General features: G+C 36.9%; 1 protein-coding gene across 2 annotated transcripts in view; it reads right to left on the reverse strand.

Annotated features, from left to right (window-relative positions):
• Window positions 1–23,276, reverse strand: part of PRKG1 (protein kinase cGMP-dependent 1) — a 949,780-nt gene that overhangs the window by 18,486 nt on the left and 908,018 nt on the right. For both annotated transcript variants that reach the window (XM_087824419.1, XM_016220747.2), the window contains exons 10-12: window positions 19,922–20,018; window positions 4,694–4,833; window positions 3,711–3,800 (exon numbers count right to left, since the gene is read on the reverse strand). In XM_087824419.1, coding sequence (XP_087680545.1) covers window positions 3,711–3,800; window positions 4,694–4,833; window positions 19,922–20,018 — 327 coding nt within the window. The remainder of the gene's footprint in view (window positions 1–3,710; window positions 3,801–4,693; window positions 4,834–19,921; window positions 20,019–23,276) is intronic.

Raw genomic sequence — 23,276 nt, forward strand, 5'->3', positions numbered from 1 at the left:
TTTGAGAAACCTCTGGGACATCATCAAGGATATCTAAATTCACTCATATGAGTAGCAGAAGGAAAAGAGCTCAAGGGATTGAAAACCTCTTTGAAGAAATAATGACAAAAAAAATTCCTAACCTGGTGAAAGAAATACATAAAAGTCCAGGGAGCACAGAGTCCCAAATGAGATGAACCCAAAGAGGCTCAAACCAAGACACACCATAATTAAAATGCCAAAGTCTAAAGACAAGGAGAATCTTAAAAGCAGCAAGAAAAAAGCAGTTAGTTACATTCAAGGGAGCTCCCATAAAACTGTCAGTTTAATTCTCACAGAAACTTTGCAGGTCAGAAGGGAGTGACACAAAATATTCAAAGTGATGAAAAATAAAGATCTATGACAGAGATTGCTCTACCCAGCAAAGCTGTAATTTAGAATAGGAGAGATGAAGAGTTTCCCAGACAAAAAAATGCTGAAGAAGTTCATCACCACTAAATCAGCATTACAAGAAATGTTAAACGAACTTCTTTAAGAAGAAAAGATAAAAAAATATGAATTAAAAAGTTTAGGGGGAAAAAACCTCACCAACAAAGGAAAACAGTGGATCAACCAACTATAAACCAACTACAAAGGTTAAAAAACAAAAGTAGGAAGATCTTGTGTATCTACAACAACAGATTAAGGGATAAACACAAAAACACAAAAACACCCACAAAACCAGAAATGACAAAAACGACAAAAACATTATACATGGAAGCAATGAGTAAAAATTATAGTGATTTTAGAATGTATTTGAACTTAAGCAACCATCAACTTAAAATAGACTGAGATCAACATAGCTTGGTATATGTGAAACTCATGGTAAACACAAACCAAAATCTGTAAGAGATATACCAGAGAAAGAAAACCAAACATAACACTATAAAGTTATCAACATATAGGAGAAGAGAGCAAGGGAATAAGAAAGGAACAGAGAACTACAAAAACAAATAATGGATTAAATGCCTCAATTAAAAGACATAGGGTGGCTGAATGGATTTTAAAAAAAGACCCATACATATGCTGCCTACAAGAAACCCATTTCAGATCAAAAGATACGCACAGACTAAAAGTAAATAGAAAAACAGGAAACAAAAAACAGTTGTAGGGGTTATGGAAGAAAGGTGAATAAAATACAGTTTGTAACAACCTATTTCAAATGATGGAATAGAATATGTGGAGAGCAAAAAGTCACAAACTAGGAGATAAACCATGATAGCTAATAAAGACTAAATAGGGAAAGAATTGCAACAATTAATATTTCATTGTTATAGTTTATATCTCAAAGATGAGAAAATATTTGTCTTCATATCCTGTTTATATATATGGCATCATTTTAATTCTTACTTCTTGATAACAAATAAAACCTGCTCTGTGTTCCTTTTCTTTGCTGATGAGAAGAGAGGGAGAGACAGTAAATGATCATCTCAGCTGCGAGGTGAGAGAAGGGTGTCTGTTGCTGTTGGAGGCCTCCTGAGCTAAATTCCCAAGCCTCAGAGGAATTACCACATCAGGAAAGAATAAGATCACACGAAGATCTCCTAAAACTAACCCAAATTTGTTTCCTTTTTGCTTTCAAGTAGCTTCTCCCTTACCACTTCTTTGCTGGGACCCAAGGAGAAAATTGAATGAATTGAACAATATGGTCTGTTTTGACTAAGGATATTTTCCTATAAACTGGGACCATTTATTGATACTTAGGCCTCATGCATTTCTCCCAAGATAGGCTGCTGCTTAATAGCAGCTCTTCGCCGCCCTGACCAATCAAAATACATCTCACTCAGGAGCTTTGGGTGACAATTATGACCCAACAAAATGCAAACTCAAGTTAAATTGGGAGAAGTGGAAAATAATATTTTCTTTAAAAAAATAAGTTGAAATTGGATGCCTGTGCAAGATTGATGCCTCATGAGTGGACTTCAGTTTTTATTGTTGTCTTGTTTAATAAGGTAATAGAAATTTAAAATAGTGGTTCCTTTCTTTATGTGGCTTATTATTACTTTCATGTTTACTTTAACCTGTAAATCTCCTAATTAGAACAGAGTAGAAATTTCAAATCAGTAGATTGAAAGGTCAGGTCAAAATAATACAGGAGAGCCCGGCCGAGCGTGGCTCAGCGGCTGAGCATCGAACTAGGATCCAGGTGATCGGGGTTCGATTCCCGGTCAGGGCACATGCCCGGGTTGCGGGCTCCATCCCCAGTTGGGGGCATGCAGGAGGCAGCCGATCATTGACTCTCTCATCATTGATGTTTCTCTCTCTCTCTCTCTCCCTCTCCTTTCCTCTCTTTGAAATCAATAAAAATATATTAAAAAATAATAATAATAATAATAATAATAATAATACAGGAGAACCATATTAGGATAAACCAGACATTAATTCACAAATGAAAATACTAAGTTTGTGCAAGAGCCTGTAAGTTTTGAGAAGTTGGACCACATATGTTTATCCTTGTATACCCAGCCTCTATCAAAATGCCTGGCACATAATCTGTACTCAAATATTAACTAACAATAATGTAATAATCTGCTATGATATAATAATTTAGTATAGATGTTAACCCTAACACTAACATGATGCATTGTCTTGTATGCTTACTTACCTTAAATAAGGTACCATAACACAATTAGGAATGACATGACTTTCAATCAATAGCTTGAAAAGAACCACTTGTTCTACTCCAGAATATCTACAAAGTAAGAAGTTGTCCAAAAATAACCTGGCTTTCTGGGAACATCAAGGCTGACCATAGTAGAGTTTCAGAAAGATTGTGAGGGGTAAGACTATAGCAAAGAGAAAAAAACAGATGTCTAAAGCTGAATGTTCAAAGGAACAAAGGATGATTTTTAAATGTTATTAGATTGTTAATAGAAAGTGATCAAAAGATCATTCATAGGAAAAGAAAATTGTGGCCTTTCTTTTAAGTAAACATTTAGGGTTGATAATAATCTCCAGAGACATTTCATAGAATATATATTTTTAAAGAGATTGTTTGCAAATTACATAGATATGAGATGGAAATTAATTTTGCATAATTAAAAGAAACAAATAAGCTCTAACCAGACCAACTTTACTTTCCCTGAAAGGGCAAGAAGTAACTCTAAACTAGATTGCTTACATGAAATACTGCTTAAAGTGGATTAATTTTTTCCCCGAAGACCAGCTAAGGCCTGAAAGGGATGGCTGGAAACTTTCATTGATTTTGAAACCAAAGAGTAATGTAAAGGCAGAGGAGAAAGTTACTTGGGAAAAATTCTCAGTCAGGAAAGGAAGATTGCCCATCTGGAGGAGGAACGGAGCAGTTAAACTGATAGTTAGTCCATGTTGCAACTGTACAATAACTAATGCTCTTCATGTTATAGCAATGAACTGAATTCTAGGTATATAGTTGTCTGATTCATCAGAATTAAGTTAAACTAAGTTCTTTATACATACCTCCCTAGGTATCATTTTTATTGTGGACAAAGGCTATATTGTTAGTTACAAATCTGAAGCACAGGTAGTTTTCATATTTACAGAAAATCATATGTGGATAGTGGGCTGTGCCCCATATTTACCTTACATTTTGAAACATAAGCACGTGTAAAATGTAAATATGATTTTTCTACTTTATAATAATTGACTCTTTACAGACCATCATAGTCAACTACATTTTCAAAGACAGGATAGAAATTTCTTAAAACTCCTACCTATCCCTGAGAATGGTCCAGAGCTCTCCACCTAGGCAAGCTTCCATCAACATATACAAATATTTGCTGTCCTTAAATGTTCTGTATAGTCTGTGAATTGCAAACAAGAAAACAAAGGTTATAAACATTATTGCCCTTCAAAAGCATGTAAAGGTTTTGAGTGCCATGATTAGAGTAAGTTCTTGATTTGCCAAGCTTGAAATTTTATTAAAAAGATGAGAGGGATCTGAATCTACAAACAGGGAGAAGGGGCTAACGGTTCCTGACTAAGACTCACACGGTCGGGGGCCAGTCTCTCCTTTGAAATGTATTAATCCCAGTGATTATGGACAAAGAGGGCCTCTTGGGGTTCCTCCAATTACAACCTGGTTGACGTTTCAAGCATGAACTCTTGAGCAACATTTAGTGGTTATAAACATGCAGTGTACATAGATATAAATAAGTTATGTTTTATAAATACAGACGTATGAAATTAGTACGCTGTTCACTTACGTTCATCTTATATCCCATTTTCAGCAAATGCCACAGGCAAGTGAACTAGAAAGACTTGTGCATTTAAACAAACTCCCATTGTTGTCTTATTAGTGCTCCGAAAAAACTGAGGTTGAACAGTCATTGCATTAAATTTTTTTTTTTTAAATATTCAAATACTTTAAAGGTAAAAAATAGTTTGATTTTTGATATTTTGTCTTTCAAGCACCAGAGGTCTATGCAGAATTTTGGAGTAATAGAGAGGATTAAAGTGAAATGTTAGACACACTGATTTCCCCTTTGGGAAAAACATGTTCTTTTCCCAGAATTTGATTCTCTTTAAAAACACACACACAACAACAATGATAAAATCTAATCTATTTTTTTTTGGCAAAAACTTTCTTGAAATCAGATTTAAAATGTTACTGTGTGCGACTAAAATGAGTAACGGTGAGTGCAGGTGACAGAGGGTTTGGTGGTGGATTTGCACTTGGAGTTGGCAGGATGTTTACCTCACTATGAAGTCGGAGTGAGCCCCCTGCATGATCTGCTTCTCCGAGCGGATGTGCTCCTGCTGTCTTGTATCCACAATGTGGCGTTTCTTGAGAATCTTCATTGCAAAGGTTTTGGATTCTTCACTTTTCAACTGGACCTTAAAGAAAGGCAGTAGCAAGTCAGAAAATGCCTGTAGAGTTAAAAAAACAGAGTGCACTCTTCACCCCAAATTATCGGGTGGATGGAGCACTTAAGTGACACCCTGATCACCACCTGAGTCACACAATAAATCCTCGCCGGAACTGGGTTTAAAATTCAGGGCTCACAACTCTCATCCAATGTCATTCCACTAGGATCAGATGAACTGTAATTTAACTGGACTCTTGAATAATTTTGTGCCCACTTGTATCAGAAGGGAAATGTATTTGACTCTCATTTTTATTTCATTTCATATAATGTGTTTGCATATACTTGATAGTTTTTCAATCTAAAAAGTAGAAATAAAATCTAATTTCTTCTCCAATTTTACTGCAAGGAAGTGTGGCGAAAGTAGGATTAAATAGCCTTTTGCTCTTTCTCTTTAGTCCTGGTCCACAAACATTTCTAAAGTTGTAAAAGTATCTACTTTTATTTCTTCTCTTTTAACCTTCCAGTCTTTCCCTTCCCTCCAGTTATAAGGAAGAAAAGTATAGTAAGATGTTTTTCAAGAGATTTATTTTTTATTTTAAAGACACAGCTTTATTTTTTTCAGTATGTCCTTTTCTCAAGGATTTAGTAATAGAAAGGAAAGAAATTCTGGTATCTAGAGATAAGTTAGGCTTGTTACATATTTTGGAGGAGCGGAAAGGAATGATTTAGAATTATCATTTTAATAACAATAGAATAGGATTTATTTCAAAACCTTTTGAGAATGTGTTCCACCATCAATATTCCTCCCTTCCTGACGATGGGCTCCTGAAAAAAGGGTATACTCTAAATGTTTGTAATTCTAATCATATGTTAAATATCCTGGGTCTAAGGGAGCTTACTATTTCAAGGAAATCTTTGATAATCTCATATAGGATTTTTGATGTGTTGTGGAATTGTGCCCCTGAAACCTGTATAATTTTGTTAATCAGAATCACTGCAATAAATTCAATAAAAAGGGAAAAAAAGAATTTACAGCTAATTAGATGCCTTCCCATTGGGGCACATCTAGGGAAATTAAATTTAAAAATATTTCAAGCGATTTTGAAAACTTTTTTCTTCTCAGATATGCACAATAGCTTTAATCCTCTTGGACCTCAATCCTTACTCCTTAGGTATACTAATTGGGAGACCTAAACTGTGCCTTGATGACACCAAGGCCTCCAAGCCTCTGCCGTGGCCCCACATGGCTCCCAGGGGACCTGGAGTCCTCACATAGGCTGCTGGTCTGTGTTTATTGTTTTACAAAAAATTTCAACACAGTGACTAGTAATGAAAGAGAGAGATAACAGAGCTAATCACTTAATAGCAGTATTAAAGAGTTATCACCTAGGGCTCTCCAGCAACAGAATCCTCTAGTGAATGCCAAATAGCCCACATTATTCAGAAATAATGAAAGCCTTGAGGAAAAACATGGCAAGCTGTTTCTGCTTTTCGGCTGAAGTATCCTGCCCCGCCTTTAGTTGTGAATTGTTTATGCTTCATCTGCAGGGATAGCGAAGTTCTTAAGTGTGTTGTTCATACGCACGTGTCCAGATTAAATTCAATCTGAGAGAACAGTAATGTGGCAAGTTCCCTAAAAGAGAACTTGAGGCCACTTCAAATAAATGGGCCTCAGTATGCTGCCAGCGTTTGTGAACCTATAGCACAGGCTAGAGGGGAAGACTGGATAACTGAAAATGCCTTAAGCCAAAGGCACTCGCCTCCATCTGTGAGACTCTTTAAAATGACAGATTAGTGGGATACAAAGGAATGCAGTTGTAGTTCAGAATAAAACACAAAATGTGAAAAGCCACTTCTAAGAGCAATTCAGGCAAATAGGAAAGATGGCATGAAACATGAGCTGTGTCACTCAGATTTAGAGAAGAAACAAAATCATATCCCTCTTTAGAGTCACCGTTAAATGACTTGACGACCCCTGTGTAGTTCATACACCTAATGTAAAAATATCCTCTGTAGTTATGATCGCACACATTTTTACTGCACGTCGGGTGGGAGGAAAGAACTCAGTCTTTAGGGCCACAGGTCCAGACTTAAATCCTGACCTTGTTTAAGGTCTCTCTGTCCCTTACTGAGTTATTGTGACCTTAAATGAGAAGGGCCACCAAATGGGCATTTATTGACGATCTCTCTTCCCTTTGAAACAAAGCCAGGTCATGTCATTACTCCTTTGCTCAGAACTCTTCAGTGGCTTCCCATCTCACTCATGGCAAAGACAAAGCTGTGACAAAGGCCTACAAGGTCCTATACCACCTGGACCCCTGCTACCCATGAGCCTCACTTCCCCCTTACTTGCTCTGTGGGGGTCACAACGGCCACCTTGCTGTTCCTTGAGTACACCAAGCAAGCTCTTTTCTCAGGCTATTTGCTTGTGCTATTATTCTGCCTGAATATTCTCTCACAGATATCCTCAGGAGTCACCCTCTCACTTCCCTGGGTTCCTTCCTCCAGTGTTTCCTAATCAGAGTCTCTCTTCACAGGAGTCTACATAAAAGAAGAACCACTAACTTCTCCCCTTGTTAGTGTTCTCTACAGCTCTCATCACAAACTAATACACTAAATATTTCCTTGATTACTTGTTTAGTATTTGTCTCCTCTCACAAGTCTGCAAGCAATTGGTGATGTTTGTTTACTGTGCCTGACATAGAGTAAATGCTCATGAGATATTTGTTGACTAAATGAATCAAAGAAAGAATGAAATAAACCAGGATGATTTATCATTGGCAAAGCCATAACAGAGCTGGCACCTAAGCTCTACACTGTATTTCTGAGCTTAACAGGAGAAAAAAACAGAAGCTACAATGACAAGCATGCAGTATTTGTAGTCTATTTCTTCTTTCCAAAAGTACCCTTAATTATGCATAAAAGGGAAGAAAATATTTCTATGTGTTAGTGCTGTACAGGAAATATACACGACAAAATATCTATATTATTAGCCCTGAATTTTCATTTTCAACTTACATTTTTACAAGGTGTTTTAACCTTGTTTTTTCCTTGAATGATTAACATGTGATCTTAGTTATAGAGATTACTAGATTAATAAAATCATATCTAGGATAATTTCCACTTGGCTGCCAATTAGCTCTTGGCATCACTTAGCTCTTAGAGATGGACTATGGCCATCTCTTTATACTACTTTCTTAGCCTTCAAAACTCTGTAGATCCCCTCTAATTAATGAATTTTATTATTCCAAGTGTATTTATCATTTTAGTTATAACCAGCTTATTGCTGTTATAAATGCACCCATATGTTTAATTTCCTTCACTCTAGCCAGGATTTTAGGTTGAAAGATATACCTACTTTGCTATCTCCTAACTAGTTTTGAACTTTATATTAGGAAGAATTTCGGGAAAAAAGTGAAGCCATCAGGAGGAAGTCAGAAATAGGGAAAAACCTTCATTAAACAAATTGCTGGGCACGTGCATAAACATTATTTCATTTAGTCCTAAAGTCAACTTTTAATGGCAGAAGGAAGGTTTGGTTTCTACAAATACTTCATAATAAATAACAGCTAATGTTAATAATGCTCTTATTAGGTGTCACGAGCAGTGTAGTAGATGAGTTTCCTTACTTAATCATTCTGGCAACCCTTAGAAGATACAATTATCATCTCATTTTTTCAGAGGAGCAAATTAAGGATTACCAGAAAGGATAATATCTTGCCCAAGACCACAGAGCTCTCAAGGGGCAGGCTGGGTCTTTTTGGCCCAAGCTATCTCCATTATATGCTGCTGCCCATTAGCTGAATTAAAAAATAAATTAAAAGAACAATGATTGATGCTTTACAAATGAGAGTTTAACAAAATTCGCTAACTCACAGACTCTGTGAGAAAAGCTGAACCATGTATTATTACCTTTAAGCTTCACTCATGCTGGACATGTGGTTTGAGAAACCAGCCAACCCTCACTGTCATTTTTCTAGGAACTTACAGAGACCTCAATGTGTTATCAGAGATCTGGGCACCTCAGTGCTTGAATCGTACTAGAAGAAGCCAAGATCATTGGAGGGAGCAGGGGAGGTAGGAAAGGGTGATAACAACTCATGGGTGGCAGATGGCTGCTGCCGATGGAAGGTAGGTAGAAGTTACAGAGGTCACTGGGAGTCAGCCGAATTGGTTGCCAATTTAGTATTTATTACAAAAAGTTTCCAGAAACCTATAGCCTATCTACTAAGGCTTTCTGGTTTGTCTTTGCTTGAGTGGAGGTACCCTAGAGTCTAGAACCACTGTTTGCACACTGTAAAGACCCCACTAGTTCCTTAGAGTCAGAATGTCTACTTCCACTTTAAACTAGAATGCCACAGACCCACAGGACCCCAGCACCTCACCGGGAAGTCAGAGCACCGAGGACCACTAGTGGGAGCTAACTCAACAAACAGTCTGTTATGCTGAAGTTGATTCTCTGACTAAAGGACAAGTAACAGGCTCATGAGGCATCTTCTGATAAACTGACAGCTGCCTCAAGATCAATGAAGAATGCTCAGCTATCAGATGAGCTATGCCAAACCGGAGGGTGTTTCCCTCCACCCTGTAACCACATTCACCGAACTGGGCCAAAGGCTCACAATGCAACTTTCACAACCAAGCCCACCAGTGAGCCAACTCTCAGTTTCTACTCATGCATAAGCTCTAGGTGGTTTTGTCTCCTTTCTTGCCAGACAACTCTTTACAGTGCTATCAGATACTGGCCTCAAACTCCATGTTCAGAAACAACTTCACCAGCTCAGTTCTGTAGCAGTTGGGGACCGAAACCAAGCGGAAGCAGGGTACAAAGTACCCATAAAATTACCCTAAAATTCAAGAGGAAAAACGGCATGAAGTTGCTGTACATTAAACCCCTAGATCCACAACCAACTAGATTTACAATTACACATGTAGAAAAGAAAAACATTTAGTGTAAAACAAAGTTTTAGCATAAGAAAATGTGAGCCAGAAAGGGCTAACATTTAGTGAAAGTAAGTTAGTAGTGGCCTGAAGTGGGGGTGGGAATGGAAAGTATTTGCAAATAAGGCATCAGGGTTTTTATTGGAAAGAGAAATGTTCTGAACTGAGTGTGGTGATGGTTGAACAATTTTATGGTATGTAAATTGCACCTCAGCAAAGCTTTTAAAGAATTTTAAAAAGAGGAAAATGCCAGAAAATGTGTATTGATATTTTCTAGTTCTTGTCTTTATTGAGCATGAGATATATTTTTAATTTACATTTTAAGGAATTAAATGTCAAAAAAGTATTTCCATCTATGCTTATCTTTACCCCTTCAACAAAGTTCCTCAATTAATCAAGACTGTGTTTCATTTTTTATGCTTGTTTCTATGAACTATTAATATTTTATTTAAAAATTCTATCTTATTACTTACCTACTTGCTATTTATTCAAAGTTCTAAATTTCAAAAAAGTCCTCATTTTCAACAAAGAGTAGGATCATGGGTCGATTTAAGCAAAATGTACATAATTAGCACACCATTCTTTAAAATTACCTAGTCAAAATAATAGCTATGCCTTTTAATATTTTAATAATGTACATACCACAATCATGCAAGTTTATGTAATATCGGTCCTCATATTTCTTACTTATAAAATGAAAATAAAACCATCCTATCAGATAGTGTATGTGAAAATAGTTTGAAAATTTAAACGTGCTACACAAAAATTATTATCACTACTAATATGATAGTAGTTTGTGGGAATGTTCATTAAAAAGGATACTTATAAATATTATTTTACCATTACAATTCATAATTATGTTTTTAAATATGTTGTTAAAACCAACTGAATAAAAAAGGGATAGCAAATTTCTCTGAATTTAAGGAAGTTTTACAAAGAATGAAAAAGGAATGTTATTGCTCTGCCTCAAGTAACTCTGGATACGACATAGTAATATGCTCACATCAATAGGAAAAGCTGACTTATTATATTCATGAAAGAAAGTAAAATTTTTTAAATGCACAGAAAGCTTCTACTCTACAAATCAGTCTTGAATTGTATTCCTCAACATTTCCTAACCAAAAAGAAATGCTAATTCTTATACGAGAATTGCTTTTCCCTGGGCAGTGCAGTGGTCCTATAAATTTTAGGCAAGCACAACTACAGTCTTGAAAAAAACCTCCTATCTGTTTTCAGTTGTTAAAATTTCTCCTCTCACTGGTTGTCCACAATGTATTCCTCATCTTTCTCTCTGCATTACACAATAATATCACACATTTTCTTTTCTTTAGTCAATGTCTAAAACAAGAATAAGCCATAGCATCTAGTTTGTTCCATAGGATACACAAGGGAGGAGAGCACAGGGAACTTGTCACAGCCTGCATGACACATGTCCAAGTGACACAGAGAATGCGAAAGATAGATTATGAGTTTAACAGCGAAGTGAGAGCTGGAAAGCTTTCCAGCAGCGAGGCATAGAGGCACGGTGCTGTTGTAAACTGTTTTGGTAAAGATTTAATGAGAAAAGCTTATTTTATTAATAACCACTAAGTTATATATATGGTCAGGTATACCATTTTCAGAACAAAGGAACATAGAAAAGTAGCTTATTTTAATTTATTTATCTATAAGTAAATTTTCTTTATTTCTTTCTATTCTCATCTTCCTATCCTTGCTTTCCTTCCTACCTTTACCTCAACCCCTCATCAAAACTATTGGCTTTATAACTTGCCTTCAGATTTAAAATTCAGTTCTACAGCTTGTGACAATAAAGAAATATTGAGAAATATCTTTATTATTAAATTCAGATTGATCAAAAGGCAAGTAAAGCTATTTTTATAGAGGAGATAGTTTTTGTTTCAATTTTCTTTCAAAAGATATTTAACTTTCAGTTTGGAGGAAGATCAGAAAAAACTTTATGCTTCTCTATTTTTTATTACAACATGAAGAAATCACTTGCAAATCAAAAAACACTTATTTCCCTTAATAAGGAATTAGCAATCATTCATTTTGACTCAAAAGGCTACCTACATTGATTTAAGATTGTTTACTGAAATGTGCAATTTAAATGTACCATTTATTTTCCCTATAGTGCCTGGGTTAAATAAATCTTATTTCATTTTGTAGTGATTATTAAAATTGATACTTATATTGTATTACCCAAAACACATTTTAAATTATCTTCCTTAATCAAATAATCATTTCCCCTTATCCAAGATTTCTATGAATAATCTCACTCATAGAAATGCTACATGGAACAGTTTTAAAACTTGCTTACACATTTCTAAACTGATGGCTTGACTATTTCACATAATTCAACCCACTCTAATACTTAAAGCACACTTACAGTCTAAAACCTCACATAGATGGAGTCAAGTGTTATAAGTTGACACTTCAATTTCTTTCATTTATTGACCACTAAAGTTAAAAATGTGTTGAGTGAAAGAGAATCACATATTGCAAAACTCAGCCCTGAGATGTAATGAGATTAACTCAAGAAAGGTTTGTCCTTCTAGTCATACTTTTGAGATGTAGGGCAAAAATAACTTCATGATTTTTTAAACTGCTACATACTGGAAGGATTTTAACCAAATGGTTTATAGTCAGACCTTAATGTAGTAGCACATGCTATACTGAAACTTCACCCTTTCTGATATTAAAACACACGAAAAACAAAAAAAACCTTTCTTCCTCTATGCTGTTTTTATAAATGTATTTCAGTTGAACACGTATTTACTGGTTTTTGCTTATGGCTGGAGATGGAGCTAACAACCAAGCCATCTGACCCATCTGATCTCCTCTAGCTCAATATTCATGCTAATACTTTGTGGCATATGTCAGTGGCAATGGGGGATAGTAATATGAGGAAGAGAATATCAATAAGTAATAAATTAAATGTACACATCTGATGAAATGCACTGAAACATACACAATGATCTTTTCTATATTTCCAGAAAGCAAAGTCATTTTATTTAAAAGCACATGGCTATTTTCAACATCACTACCAAGGGAACTGTTTTTCCTTCTCATGGAAGGGATCCCTCTTTGAAAGTGTTTACCTAAATTTTCAGGGACGTGGAATACATCTTGGCACAAAGTAAACTACCTTATTCAGAGGAGAAATTACGATGTTTATCTCTGGGAGCAGCAGAGCGACCTAAAAATAAGCCTGACTCGTCTCCTTATATTCTTTTATTTCATGGATGGAAGTTTAGACTGAATCTGTGTTTATATGCTTTTCATCACGTGACCTAATGCCCCCAAATGCCTACTCCTTTAAGAAAATAATAGTTATGCTCTACGAGTTGCTATCTAATAATAATTCTCACTGCCCCCCACAACTTCTACTCTAATTAGGTCACCTGCTTTGGTGTCCTGTGAAAACACGTGGCCTTCTGTGTTGTAACCTTTGCCTGGAATGGCCTTTCCCCATCTGTTTACTTAAATCCTAACCTATTTTCCAAACCTGACTTAAGTCCTGTGTCTTTTCAGGGCCTTCACTTAACTCCAAATGCTTTCTCTCTTATTTTTTTTAAATACTGAGAATCCATCTGCATAATTAAGAATTTAATACTAATAAATTTCATTTGCTATTTTTCATATATGTTGATCCTATCTTCTTAAGAGAAGACAGACATTCCTTGAGGGCAGGGATCATAGCTGATGTTTCTATGTCCCACAGAACATATCGAGGGACTTTCATAATAAATGAATTATTGCTGAATGTGATGTGCCTATCAGTTCCCTGGGGAAATAAAATCAACTTTATGTCACAGAAAACAAAAAGGCGAGTGTAGCCAAGTGTTAACTTCTGGATGAAGTGTTTTATCTCGTTATTTAAGCCTTGGAGAGACATGTCTAGTGCCTTCTAGATTTACATAGATTCTAGGTTTGGAGGAGGAATTAACGTTTTTACTTTATTGTAGGACACTGATTTCAAACACTTTTAATTTTAACAGATAACTAGTATATAAAATTCGTATAATTTCAAAAGATGTGTAAGAAAGTGACTGCTTTCTTTATCACTGTGTAGTCAAATTTTTAAACTATCAGTGCACAAAAGAAAGTTACTTCTACTGTAACAAGATAAAGGAAGGCATATCTTACTTTATTAGCATATGTCAGAGTAGAGATTGACTTTACTGCCTGTGATTTCTGCTTAGAAACTGTCATGTGGTTAGATATTTTAGGAGTTCCATTATATCGTGACAGCAACTATTCTGCTCAATTACCATATATTGGGTTAGATTCTTATCAGCTATCTAAATAATGTATTTTTTTTTTTTTAGAAATCAGTACTATTTATCACAGTTAATACTTTGTGTCAGTTTTAATTCTTTGGAAGGGTAAACATAAAATGAGGATGGCATATTTAATAAGCAGCCCAGGAGAGTTCACCTAGAGAAAGGCTGTGTTAAATTGAGGCAGACTTGGAGTTTTCAACCAGCAGTGAGTCCCTACTCACTTTGGTTACGGAGGAGACAAGGCCTTGGGGCAGCAGGGCGTCCCCAGGCAGGGTGATCACCGTGGAGGCCACACGGCAAGGCTGCCCAGAGGTGGCCGAGCTACTCTTTCAGGGCTGTGTGGCTTGGCAGGAAGAAGCTCTTGGAATGTTTTCGTCTTACATGGGGTTTCCCTTTGGAGCTAAGCTGTCCGCCTTTCATAATCATGAAACAAAACTGTTGATTGAGCAAAGGGTTTATCACCTAATTTCTCGCTTAATCATCTCTTAGGCTCTATTTTTTTTCCCCAGTGAATTTACATAGCCCTCTGTGCCTACATGCCTGTGATGGGCAGCTCCCAGGAAGCTGGCAGAAAGGCCCGAGAGTGGAGTGGCTGCCGGGTCTGCAGCGCTCAGCCCCTCTTCAGATGGGGCCGCCCGAGGGTGGCACGCTGCCCGCAGCCTGCATACGGCCCCCGCCTGGGCGCGCTGGCTGGGCTGTGACCCAGAAGGAGTGGGAGGTGTCGGGAGGCCGTGGAGAAATGGGGTACGATTCGGCAGTCTGCACCCGACAGCGATTTCCCACGGAGAGGTTGAGAGGTGGGGCCTTCCAATTTAGGAGAGAAATGGAGAAATAAGAGCAGACTATTTCAGGCAGACAAAGGTTCAGTGTGAGGAAAATTGAAAATTGTTTCCCATCTCCACTCATGACAGATCAGAAAGAAAGGCAGGGGGATTTAATACAAGCTATCACTGCGGGTCACCTGAAGACCCCTGGTTCTTCCTTATGTTGGAGGCAGGCTTGTGCTCTCAGGGCTTAGCCTAGCGATGGGAGAAAAAGAGTACAAGTGGAAATTCCCCTCCTTTCCTCTGGCAACAGCTGGAAGTAACGGAGATAGCTGTCATTAGCATTTACTAATATTAATAATTATAGCAGCATTGACAATAATGCTGACCTACGACATGTGAGGTACCATTTGGGGGGCTTTGATTCATATAATCTTTGCAACCTGTGAGACACATACCCCACTTCTGTCCTCATTTTAGAAATGAGGAAACAGGCCCAGAAGGTGTAAGTAAGTGAGGAAGCCTCCGCAGCTGGTGGGCTCGAAATCCAGAAAGTCTCATTCCAGCGCTCTGGCTTTTAACTAGCACGTTGCACTGCCTGATGTTCTTGCTCCACGGACATGCTACCAGTAATAGGAGCAGCAAAAGATTCGGGGGAGGAAAAGCGTCTGAAGGAAAGCCTCTGTCAGTAACAACAGTTCTCTCAATAACTGCATGATCTTCGGTCACTTACATGTTTTATTCCTGACTTTTCTCCTGTAAAATGTAGATCGTACCCCATGTTTTCCTCCCAGAATAGCTACCGAGGCCAAATCATATAATGGGTATGAAAGCAATTTGAAGATTATAAAGCAGGGTTCAAATGAAAAGCTTGACTAAGAAATTGATATTCCTAACTAAAACAATCAACATTATTAATATCAGTTTATTAATAAATTATACTGCAGTTGTTTCATTTTATGAGTGTAACGTAATGTTTCTTTTTTTTATGTCAATGACTTAACTCCCCCTCTGTTATAGAAATGCCACCTCTTCCAAGAAATCTTGTTCTCTGGCGGCCTGAGCACGTGATGCTCAGACTTTGATCCTGAGTTTGTTAGTTTACATAATTGTCCTTTCCAGTAGATGGTGAGTGCATAGAGGTGGGTGTTATTTTCTATTAGATTTTATAGGTCTCAGCAGAGAGCTCACTACATAAACACATAAAAAATGATGGAGAAAAGATATAATCCAAGAAGACAGTGATTATATCTTCCATATCTTTGCTCCTATATTTTGTCCAAGTCTGTTGTTCTGGTAAAGGAGGTAGTGGACTGCTGTATAAATAGATTTAATATCTAACATTTAATACAACTGGCACATCGCATTGCCAGATTAAAAAGTTTGAGTTGTGCAAATCTATTCTGAAAAGCAAGCTCCAGTCTGACAAGAGCAAAAGTAGAGTAAATGAGGACTGTGGCCATAAAGCAATGGCACTGATTTTTACTTGTGATTTGTAAAGTCAAGTTTAGTATTTTACAGTAATACCTTAGAAATTAAGAGGCTTACCTAGATGGCTTTACTTTAGTAAGTCATATGTAAAAAGAGAGCTGAGTTTTTTTCCTGAAGATGTTGTTATAAACAAAATGTGGCTTTCTGAAAGATAGACTGTAAACAGGTGGCACTGAATGAATTAAAAGTGCATTCTTCAAAATAAACAATATGGGCAGAAAATATGGTATATGCCAGAAAACAGAAAAGAAAATAGTATGAATGACTTCAAAGTATTGTGAACAGGACATGTCCGATATTAAACTAGTTAAAATCAGTTATGCTGAACATATTTATGAAATAGACTAAATAGCTTAAGAGCAGAATTCCCATTCATAGAAGATGTTTACTTTAAGCTTCTGATCTCATCACTGAACAAATACTTAAGTTTATGCCAAAATTATATTCACATTCTTAGAAACTGGCAATAAACTGCTCAGCAATACTCCTGCCTGAAAAATACCCATGCATCTAAATTCACTTAAACTGACATAAATAATAAAAGTTAGGAAATGCTAAGAAGACTTTGAAGGGTATATCATTACGCAAAATAACATGAACATATCTGCATGTCAAACAATGATAGAACTATACTCCTAACTTAGTTCTAACAGGAAATGGGGTTCAAAATTCAAATTCTTAATTCTTCATACTCAATTCAAGAGTTTATAATCTTACAATCTATGCCTGGGGAAAACATTTCTTAAAATACTATTACAAAACTAAAGTGTAACTTGTGGTATTTTTTTTACAATGTCATTTACCTGAACCACATTACTGCTGAACTAAGGACTGATGGGTTCAGGGTATTGGTACTACATACTTGGTATTAACATGCTTAGTGCTGTGTATACAAATGTGAAATTAGTCCCTGTGAAGGCTGTATGGCTGAAAATAGCACTCTATAATATTGATAAAACTGTCTTCCGTGCATCATTCTCAGCATGAAAAGAAAAATTCTGTAATCACAACAGAACCGGGCTCTGCCTAGGGCCCCCTCCTAAGTGTGAAGAGCGTGGGTACAGCTCTAAGGGGCACTGCTGCTTCCTGCGCCGGTCCCGCCGTCTTCATGGTGACTCACTACGTGCTCTGACAACAGTGTGTGTAACTGTAGCCAAAGTGTTGAGGCCAAACTCCCAGTTCTGGAATCACGGAACACATGGAAAAAATGAACAATCACAGAGGACATTTTTTATACCCAGTAATTATATTATCAGGTAGTTAGCAAGTGGTAAGGACCAGGAGCACTGGACTCTAGGGTAATAGTGATCAATTAATGGCTAATCCACATGGAATAGTGAAGAGAATCTGGGTATCCCGATATCCCACAGGGAGTTTTGGGAAATTCAAGATTACACAAGATGATGTCACTTCAGAGGTTAAAGACATGTGCCTTTTCCCCTAATGGACCTAATGACCCATTATGGATTTATCATTCATCAATGTATCTAAAGTTTTTGCAAATTGGACTATAATTTTAACATACATTAATTCTTGATGGCTTTCATTGGTCTATAAACATCTGTGTAAAAATAAAATGTAATATCCTTGAGAAGGAAATCAGACTGAACTACCTTTGACTATCTCTCCTGGGATGGGGGATGGTGCACACATATGTATATACTCAAACACACTCATGCATACACACAGAGACACACACAATCACAAAACACATACGCACACATATATCTATTTATTTTTCAAACTGCATTATTTCTTGAATGTCCACATTGAACCTTCCCTAATTTTGTCATTAGTTGCTTGTGCCTTCTCACACATTTTTAAGGGAATTTTCTAGAAGTTTTACATCATCAGCTTGGCATTTAATTGTTCATCTCGAAGTGGTCTTGGTGTCTGTGAGCAATTTTCAATATTCCAAAAATCCTAAGTAAACTCCTATATCATATTTCATTAAATATCTCACTTGTAACTTGAAGGTTCACTTGAAGTTCTCAGACCTCCAGGAGTCCACAAAGTTGTAATGTTGATTTTTTGGGGTGAACTGAAATAGCAATTTTATTGTCTGTAGTGTTTAAAAAATATTTAAGAAATTATAACATCACAAAATCCATCTCTAGGAAATTCTGTCTTTTATAGTGTTTGGTTCAGAGAGGGGTTTGGACACCTACAACTATGTCAGTAAACACACCAGACAATAAATTCTACCCTTTGTCCTGTTAAATGTCCCAACACCCCCCATGCAAAGCTGTTCATGTGTAACACTTAATAAATCTTCATTAGCTATATGGACAGTTATCACAAAATTAAAGTTTCTTTAAAAATTAATCTAAGACTACATAAATTGGCAGAATTCAGAAAAGCAAGAGATTTTCCTAGGCCCTTACCTGACTTTTACTCCTATAACTCAAAATGCTTAGATCCTCAGTGGATCTATGAAGTCAGAAGTCAAGTCAGATGTAGTATTACTATAATATCTCCAACCAGTGCTAAGGGACACGTAATACAAATTCAACAAAGCACATCGTGGCTCAAAACCTCCTTATCTAATCTTTAAGTGAATAACATCTTGCTGCCTGTCAAAGTCAGAAGTCCCATTTGCAGCTCCAATGGACGAATAGTAAAAATAGCACTGGATCAAATATGCTTTTATACAAGGGGATTTCTCTGGTCCCCTGGTGGCAACAGTAACTGTTTACTTCACTGTACACAGTCTCAGGGAGTTCCTAACATACTGTACTGGTGTCTGATATCAGGGACTCCTCCACCTTCAGCAGAGGTGGAAAGTAATCTCTGTGCCCAAATAGGGCTCATTTCACACGGTGTTGAAATGTAGCAATACAGTTACCAGAATACTTTTTTCCAAATTTTTGTTGCAATGTCATTTTTAAAATTTATATTTCAAACAAAAGCATGATAGAGCATGCTTTCATTTACTTTACATCACATGCATGCAGTGTGCTTAATGTATAAACTTGTACCGAAATATCTTCATTATCTCCACAAAAACTAAGCTGTACATGTGTGTGTGTAAATGTGCATGAAATAAATTGTATAAAATACTCAAACCATATTATCTAACATGGTTAGATATGTATAGGCATTATAATCTAAATTAGGTGCTTGAAACTACAGAATCACAGAATTACTACTGTAACATCTTTTACTTGACTTTCTTTAAAACAGTGGTAAGGATCATTAATTATATATCATTATGTGTATATATATTTCATTTCCTTTTATATTCACTTAAATTTACACTTTAATTATTGTGATTGTAGATAAGCTGCACAATTAAAATAGTGAGCACTGCTCAGGACTGTGGAAGCATATAAAGGTCACAGGACATCAGCTGGGTAAAAGGCACCATGTGACTCCTCATTAAGTAAAAGTGTTTACCTTTCATTTCCTGTTAGATGCTTTTCTAAAAAGTAAATTAGCATTTATTTTATTTTTAGCTTATGGACCACCCAATAGAGCCCACTTTGCAAACTCCGGTGCTGACATAAAATTACTTGGGACCAAGTTAGGCACAATAGTAATTAAAGGTGAGAGAAGAAAAGAGAGAAACCTTAGGATGGAAGAAAAAGTGAAAAAGGAAGGGAGGGGCTTTCGAAAGATTCAAAGAACAATCACCTACCAGCTCTACTCGTCCGAAACCTCCAACTCCAAGGGTGTCAATGATGTTGAAATCAGACAGCTTCAGGTTGGCGAAGAAAGCAGCTTCAGCTTCGTATCTGGATTTTTTGATGCGAAAAAATGGAAATTTCTTAGAGGTGCAAACACGAGTACCACGTACAACGGTAGTGGAATGACATGACTGTGGAACAGGGTTTACCTGCTTACATTCCATCTTGCTTTTAGAGTCTGTGTTTTCTCACACTCATAATGTTTTGGTCCCAGTGGTGCAGAAAAACATAGATTTGCTCTTGTTTGTCAAAGGAGAAAGATACAAAGTACCCACTGCATGCCCGTCCTGTGACTGATAAATCCCAGTTATCAAATCAAAGTTACATCTTGGCCTTTTTCTACGCGTCTTCTTGTGAGCACGGGCTGTTTGAGTGGCTCTTGTGGTGAGGTTTTGGATTTGGGGGGGGTTGCTCGCTTTTGTTTTTGCTGTTCAGATTTTGGATGGCAGTTCTCATTCGTTTCCCTTATCCACGGGGTGGCAGTGGCTCCTATAAATATTTGCTAAAAGCAGCAAGATCATTGAGGTCTCTGAAGTGAAATCACAGCCAGGTTCTATGCAAACAGATCCGAAGAGCTGAGGCCTGATGTGCCAGTGTCTGAAATGGATGGTTTCGGAAGCATATTCACATTCCTAAAAAGTGTCTTCCCTTCGGTTATGTTAATCCACTGACTCTCGGCTAGTAATCCCAGTGTCTTTATGTTTGCAAGTTTCTTATACGAGTGGGGTGGGAAAGCATGGACCAGGCTCCAAAAGTCTAACTGTGCACACATGCAAATCTGACACATGCAAGTGGCCAAAATAAGCTTCTCCTGATGAGACAAGTGAATGTGAGCTGCTTAAAATATCTCCTTGTTAAAGGCCCTGCTATTTTTAGAAAGGGCAGGAAGGCATAAAGATGAAGATGATCCTCCCACCCACTCAAGTCAGGTCAGGGAGTAATTCAGCTGTCTCAAAAATAAAGTATTTGAATAGCTATGTGTAACCCATGACCTTCAGCCAGGCGGGACCTGATTCAGTATTGCGCTATAGATAGATATGTTGAACACGCTGGAGATAATCATACCAACACAGCTTGTTTATGCCAATTTTAAGATAGAATCATCCACAGGCATGTCTGGAGTTAAGCTGTAGAACATTTTAGCTATTCCATTGCAACCAAACACAAATTTAGACTCTCCACAAGGGAGAAATGTGAAACAGCTTTCTAGGTGGGCTTTCAACATTCTCCAGTTTACGACCATGGTCTAGTTTTTAACAAGTCAATTCTTGGCAGATTCATGAGAAGGCAAAAACAGCATTGTTTTTCATTATTGGCTGATGGTGTGAAATTAACTCCCTCTAACAAAGCTTTATAAACAAGACTACTGGTCAATCCTAATGGTATTTGTAGACTTCCCTCAATACACAATCAAGAGATCAATAGAGTGATTCAGGAGATGGTTTTCTAGAGTGGAACATCGGCAGCAAATGTGCATTTCTAGCATTCCAACTGCATCACTACTTTTGGAAAATTAAAACTCCATCCCATTTAAAGGACCAATGGTAGAGTTCATTCCAACAGGTGTTTACAAAGGACATCTGTTGGGATCAGAACCCATTACAGTTTGTGTGCGGTCAAGCATTTGTTAATGGTCCAGAAAATCAAATTAATGAGATCATTTTTAATAATATCCTATGCATTTGCTGGATTTAGAATCTCAGATATTAAGAGGGTAAACTCAGACTACTTTGATACTATTTTAGATATATAAAGTATGATATTATTACTTATAGCTCTTGAAAACACCCCAAAATTTTTACATTTGGGCTCTGTGAAATTAGGTTGGAAAGCTCTCTAATCAAGTGATCTTCAGCCTTTTCTTGCGCATCAGAACTAACTGAGCATCTTTTAGAAACCACTTAATTTGGGTCTGACCAAAGACCGAGTGTATTAGAAATCTCTGGAAGCAATACTCAAATGCCTGTATTTTTTTAAAGCCCATCCGGTGATTCTGATGCACTGTAAGGGTTGAGAACCATAGTTCTAACCCCTGAAGACCCTCAAAGGTTCCAGAAACCATAGAAAAATTTTGGGGTGGATTAAAATGGTCCAGGGAAAACAGTAGTGCCTAGTGAGTCTGGAGGTGATGCATTCATGCCAAGAGTGGTGGGACTCTTTTAACTTGGTCTTGGCTCCTGACTTTCTGGATATAGTCCCATAGGAATGAACAATACGTCTATAATGGCTACCACAGCTATAAATAAGCAAGACTGCTAACAACAGCAACAATGCACCAAAAAGGCAGATACAGAATGCAAAAGTCAAACATTATGGGATTACTTTGTGTTCACATTTTTACAGCAAAATCCTCTTGACTTTGTTTATATTCACCACCTGATCACTGATCATATTTTAACCAATGGGATGAACATAGGAAGTTTCCTGTTAAATAGTTGACATTTTCTCCGCAGCCATTAAAATCCACTTAAATACATACTGCCCCATACACTGGAAGCACTAATTAAATATTTCATATATTTTAATGAAAAGAGATTGCTAACATTGTAATTATATTGCTAATCTTTGCTAATTACTTTGTTAACATGACTCGGTGAATTTTTAAAATACTACCTGGTTGGATGATCTAATCTAGTGGTGGGTGACATACAGTTTAGAGGGGCCTTGGGATAATTGTGGTCTTGATCATTTGCTACTGTCAGAGAAGTTTCTCTTTTCCAATTGAGGAGACATTTGCTAGTTGTTGAATATTTTATATGCACATTTTCCTCATTTAAATTACTCTTTACAGACAACAGCCACATTTTCGTCACAAAGACTCTGTATACTTTTCCTTTCTGAATTAATAACTTTTATTTTTAACATGGAAATCACCACCTCTTCTGACAAATCATCAGTTTGTCAAAAAGCTGAACTATGGATGACTTCGCTTCTTTAGGTATCTAACCACTTTTGCTCATAACTTGGAGGGATATTTTCATTTTCTTTTAACTCGGGAATTATTTGTAGATCATTTGAATCCATCAGTTATGTCCTACTTTCTTTAGAGTTGATAAAAGTTTAAGTGGAGGAGATTAAATAAATTAAGTAAATGGCCATTGTTTCATTAAACAAACTTCTTTTGCCTGAAGGAGGTAAATGTGGAACCAAAGTTCCTAACTTACTACTGTGGGGTATCAGGTCCAAGGAATTAGGACAGGCTTCATGCATTTCTAAAATCCATCTGTGCAACAGTGTTGATGGAAGGGACTGTTGCCAAGTGCTAAGGAAAATGCATCAACAAGAAGTAACAATTCCTGTTGTTTG

Source organism: Miniopterus natalensis, chromosome 14 (genome assembly GCF_054644295.1).
Source record: "Miniopterus natalensis isolate mMinNat1 chromosome 14, mMinNat1.hap1, whole genome shotgun sequence".
NCBI lineage: Eukaryota > Metazoa > Chordata > Mammalia > Chiroptera > Miniopteridae > Miniopterus > Miniopterus natalensis.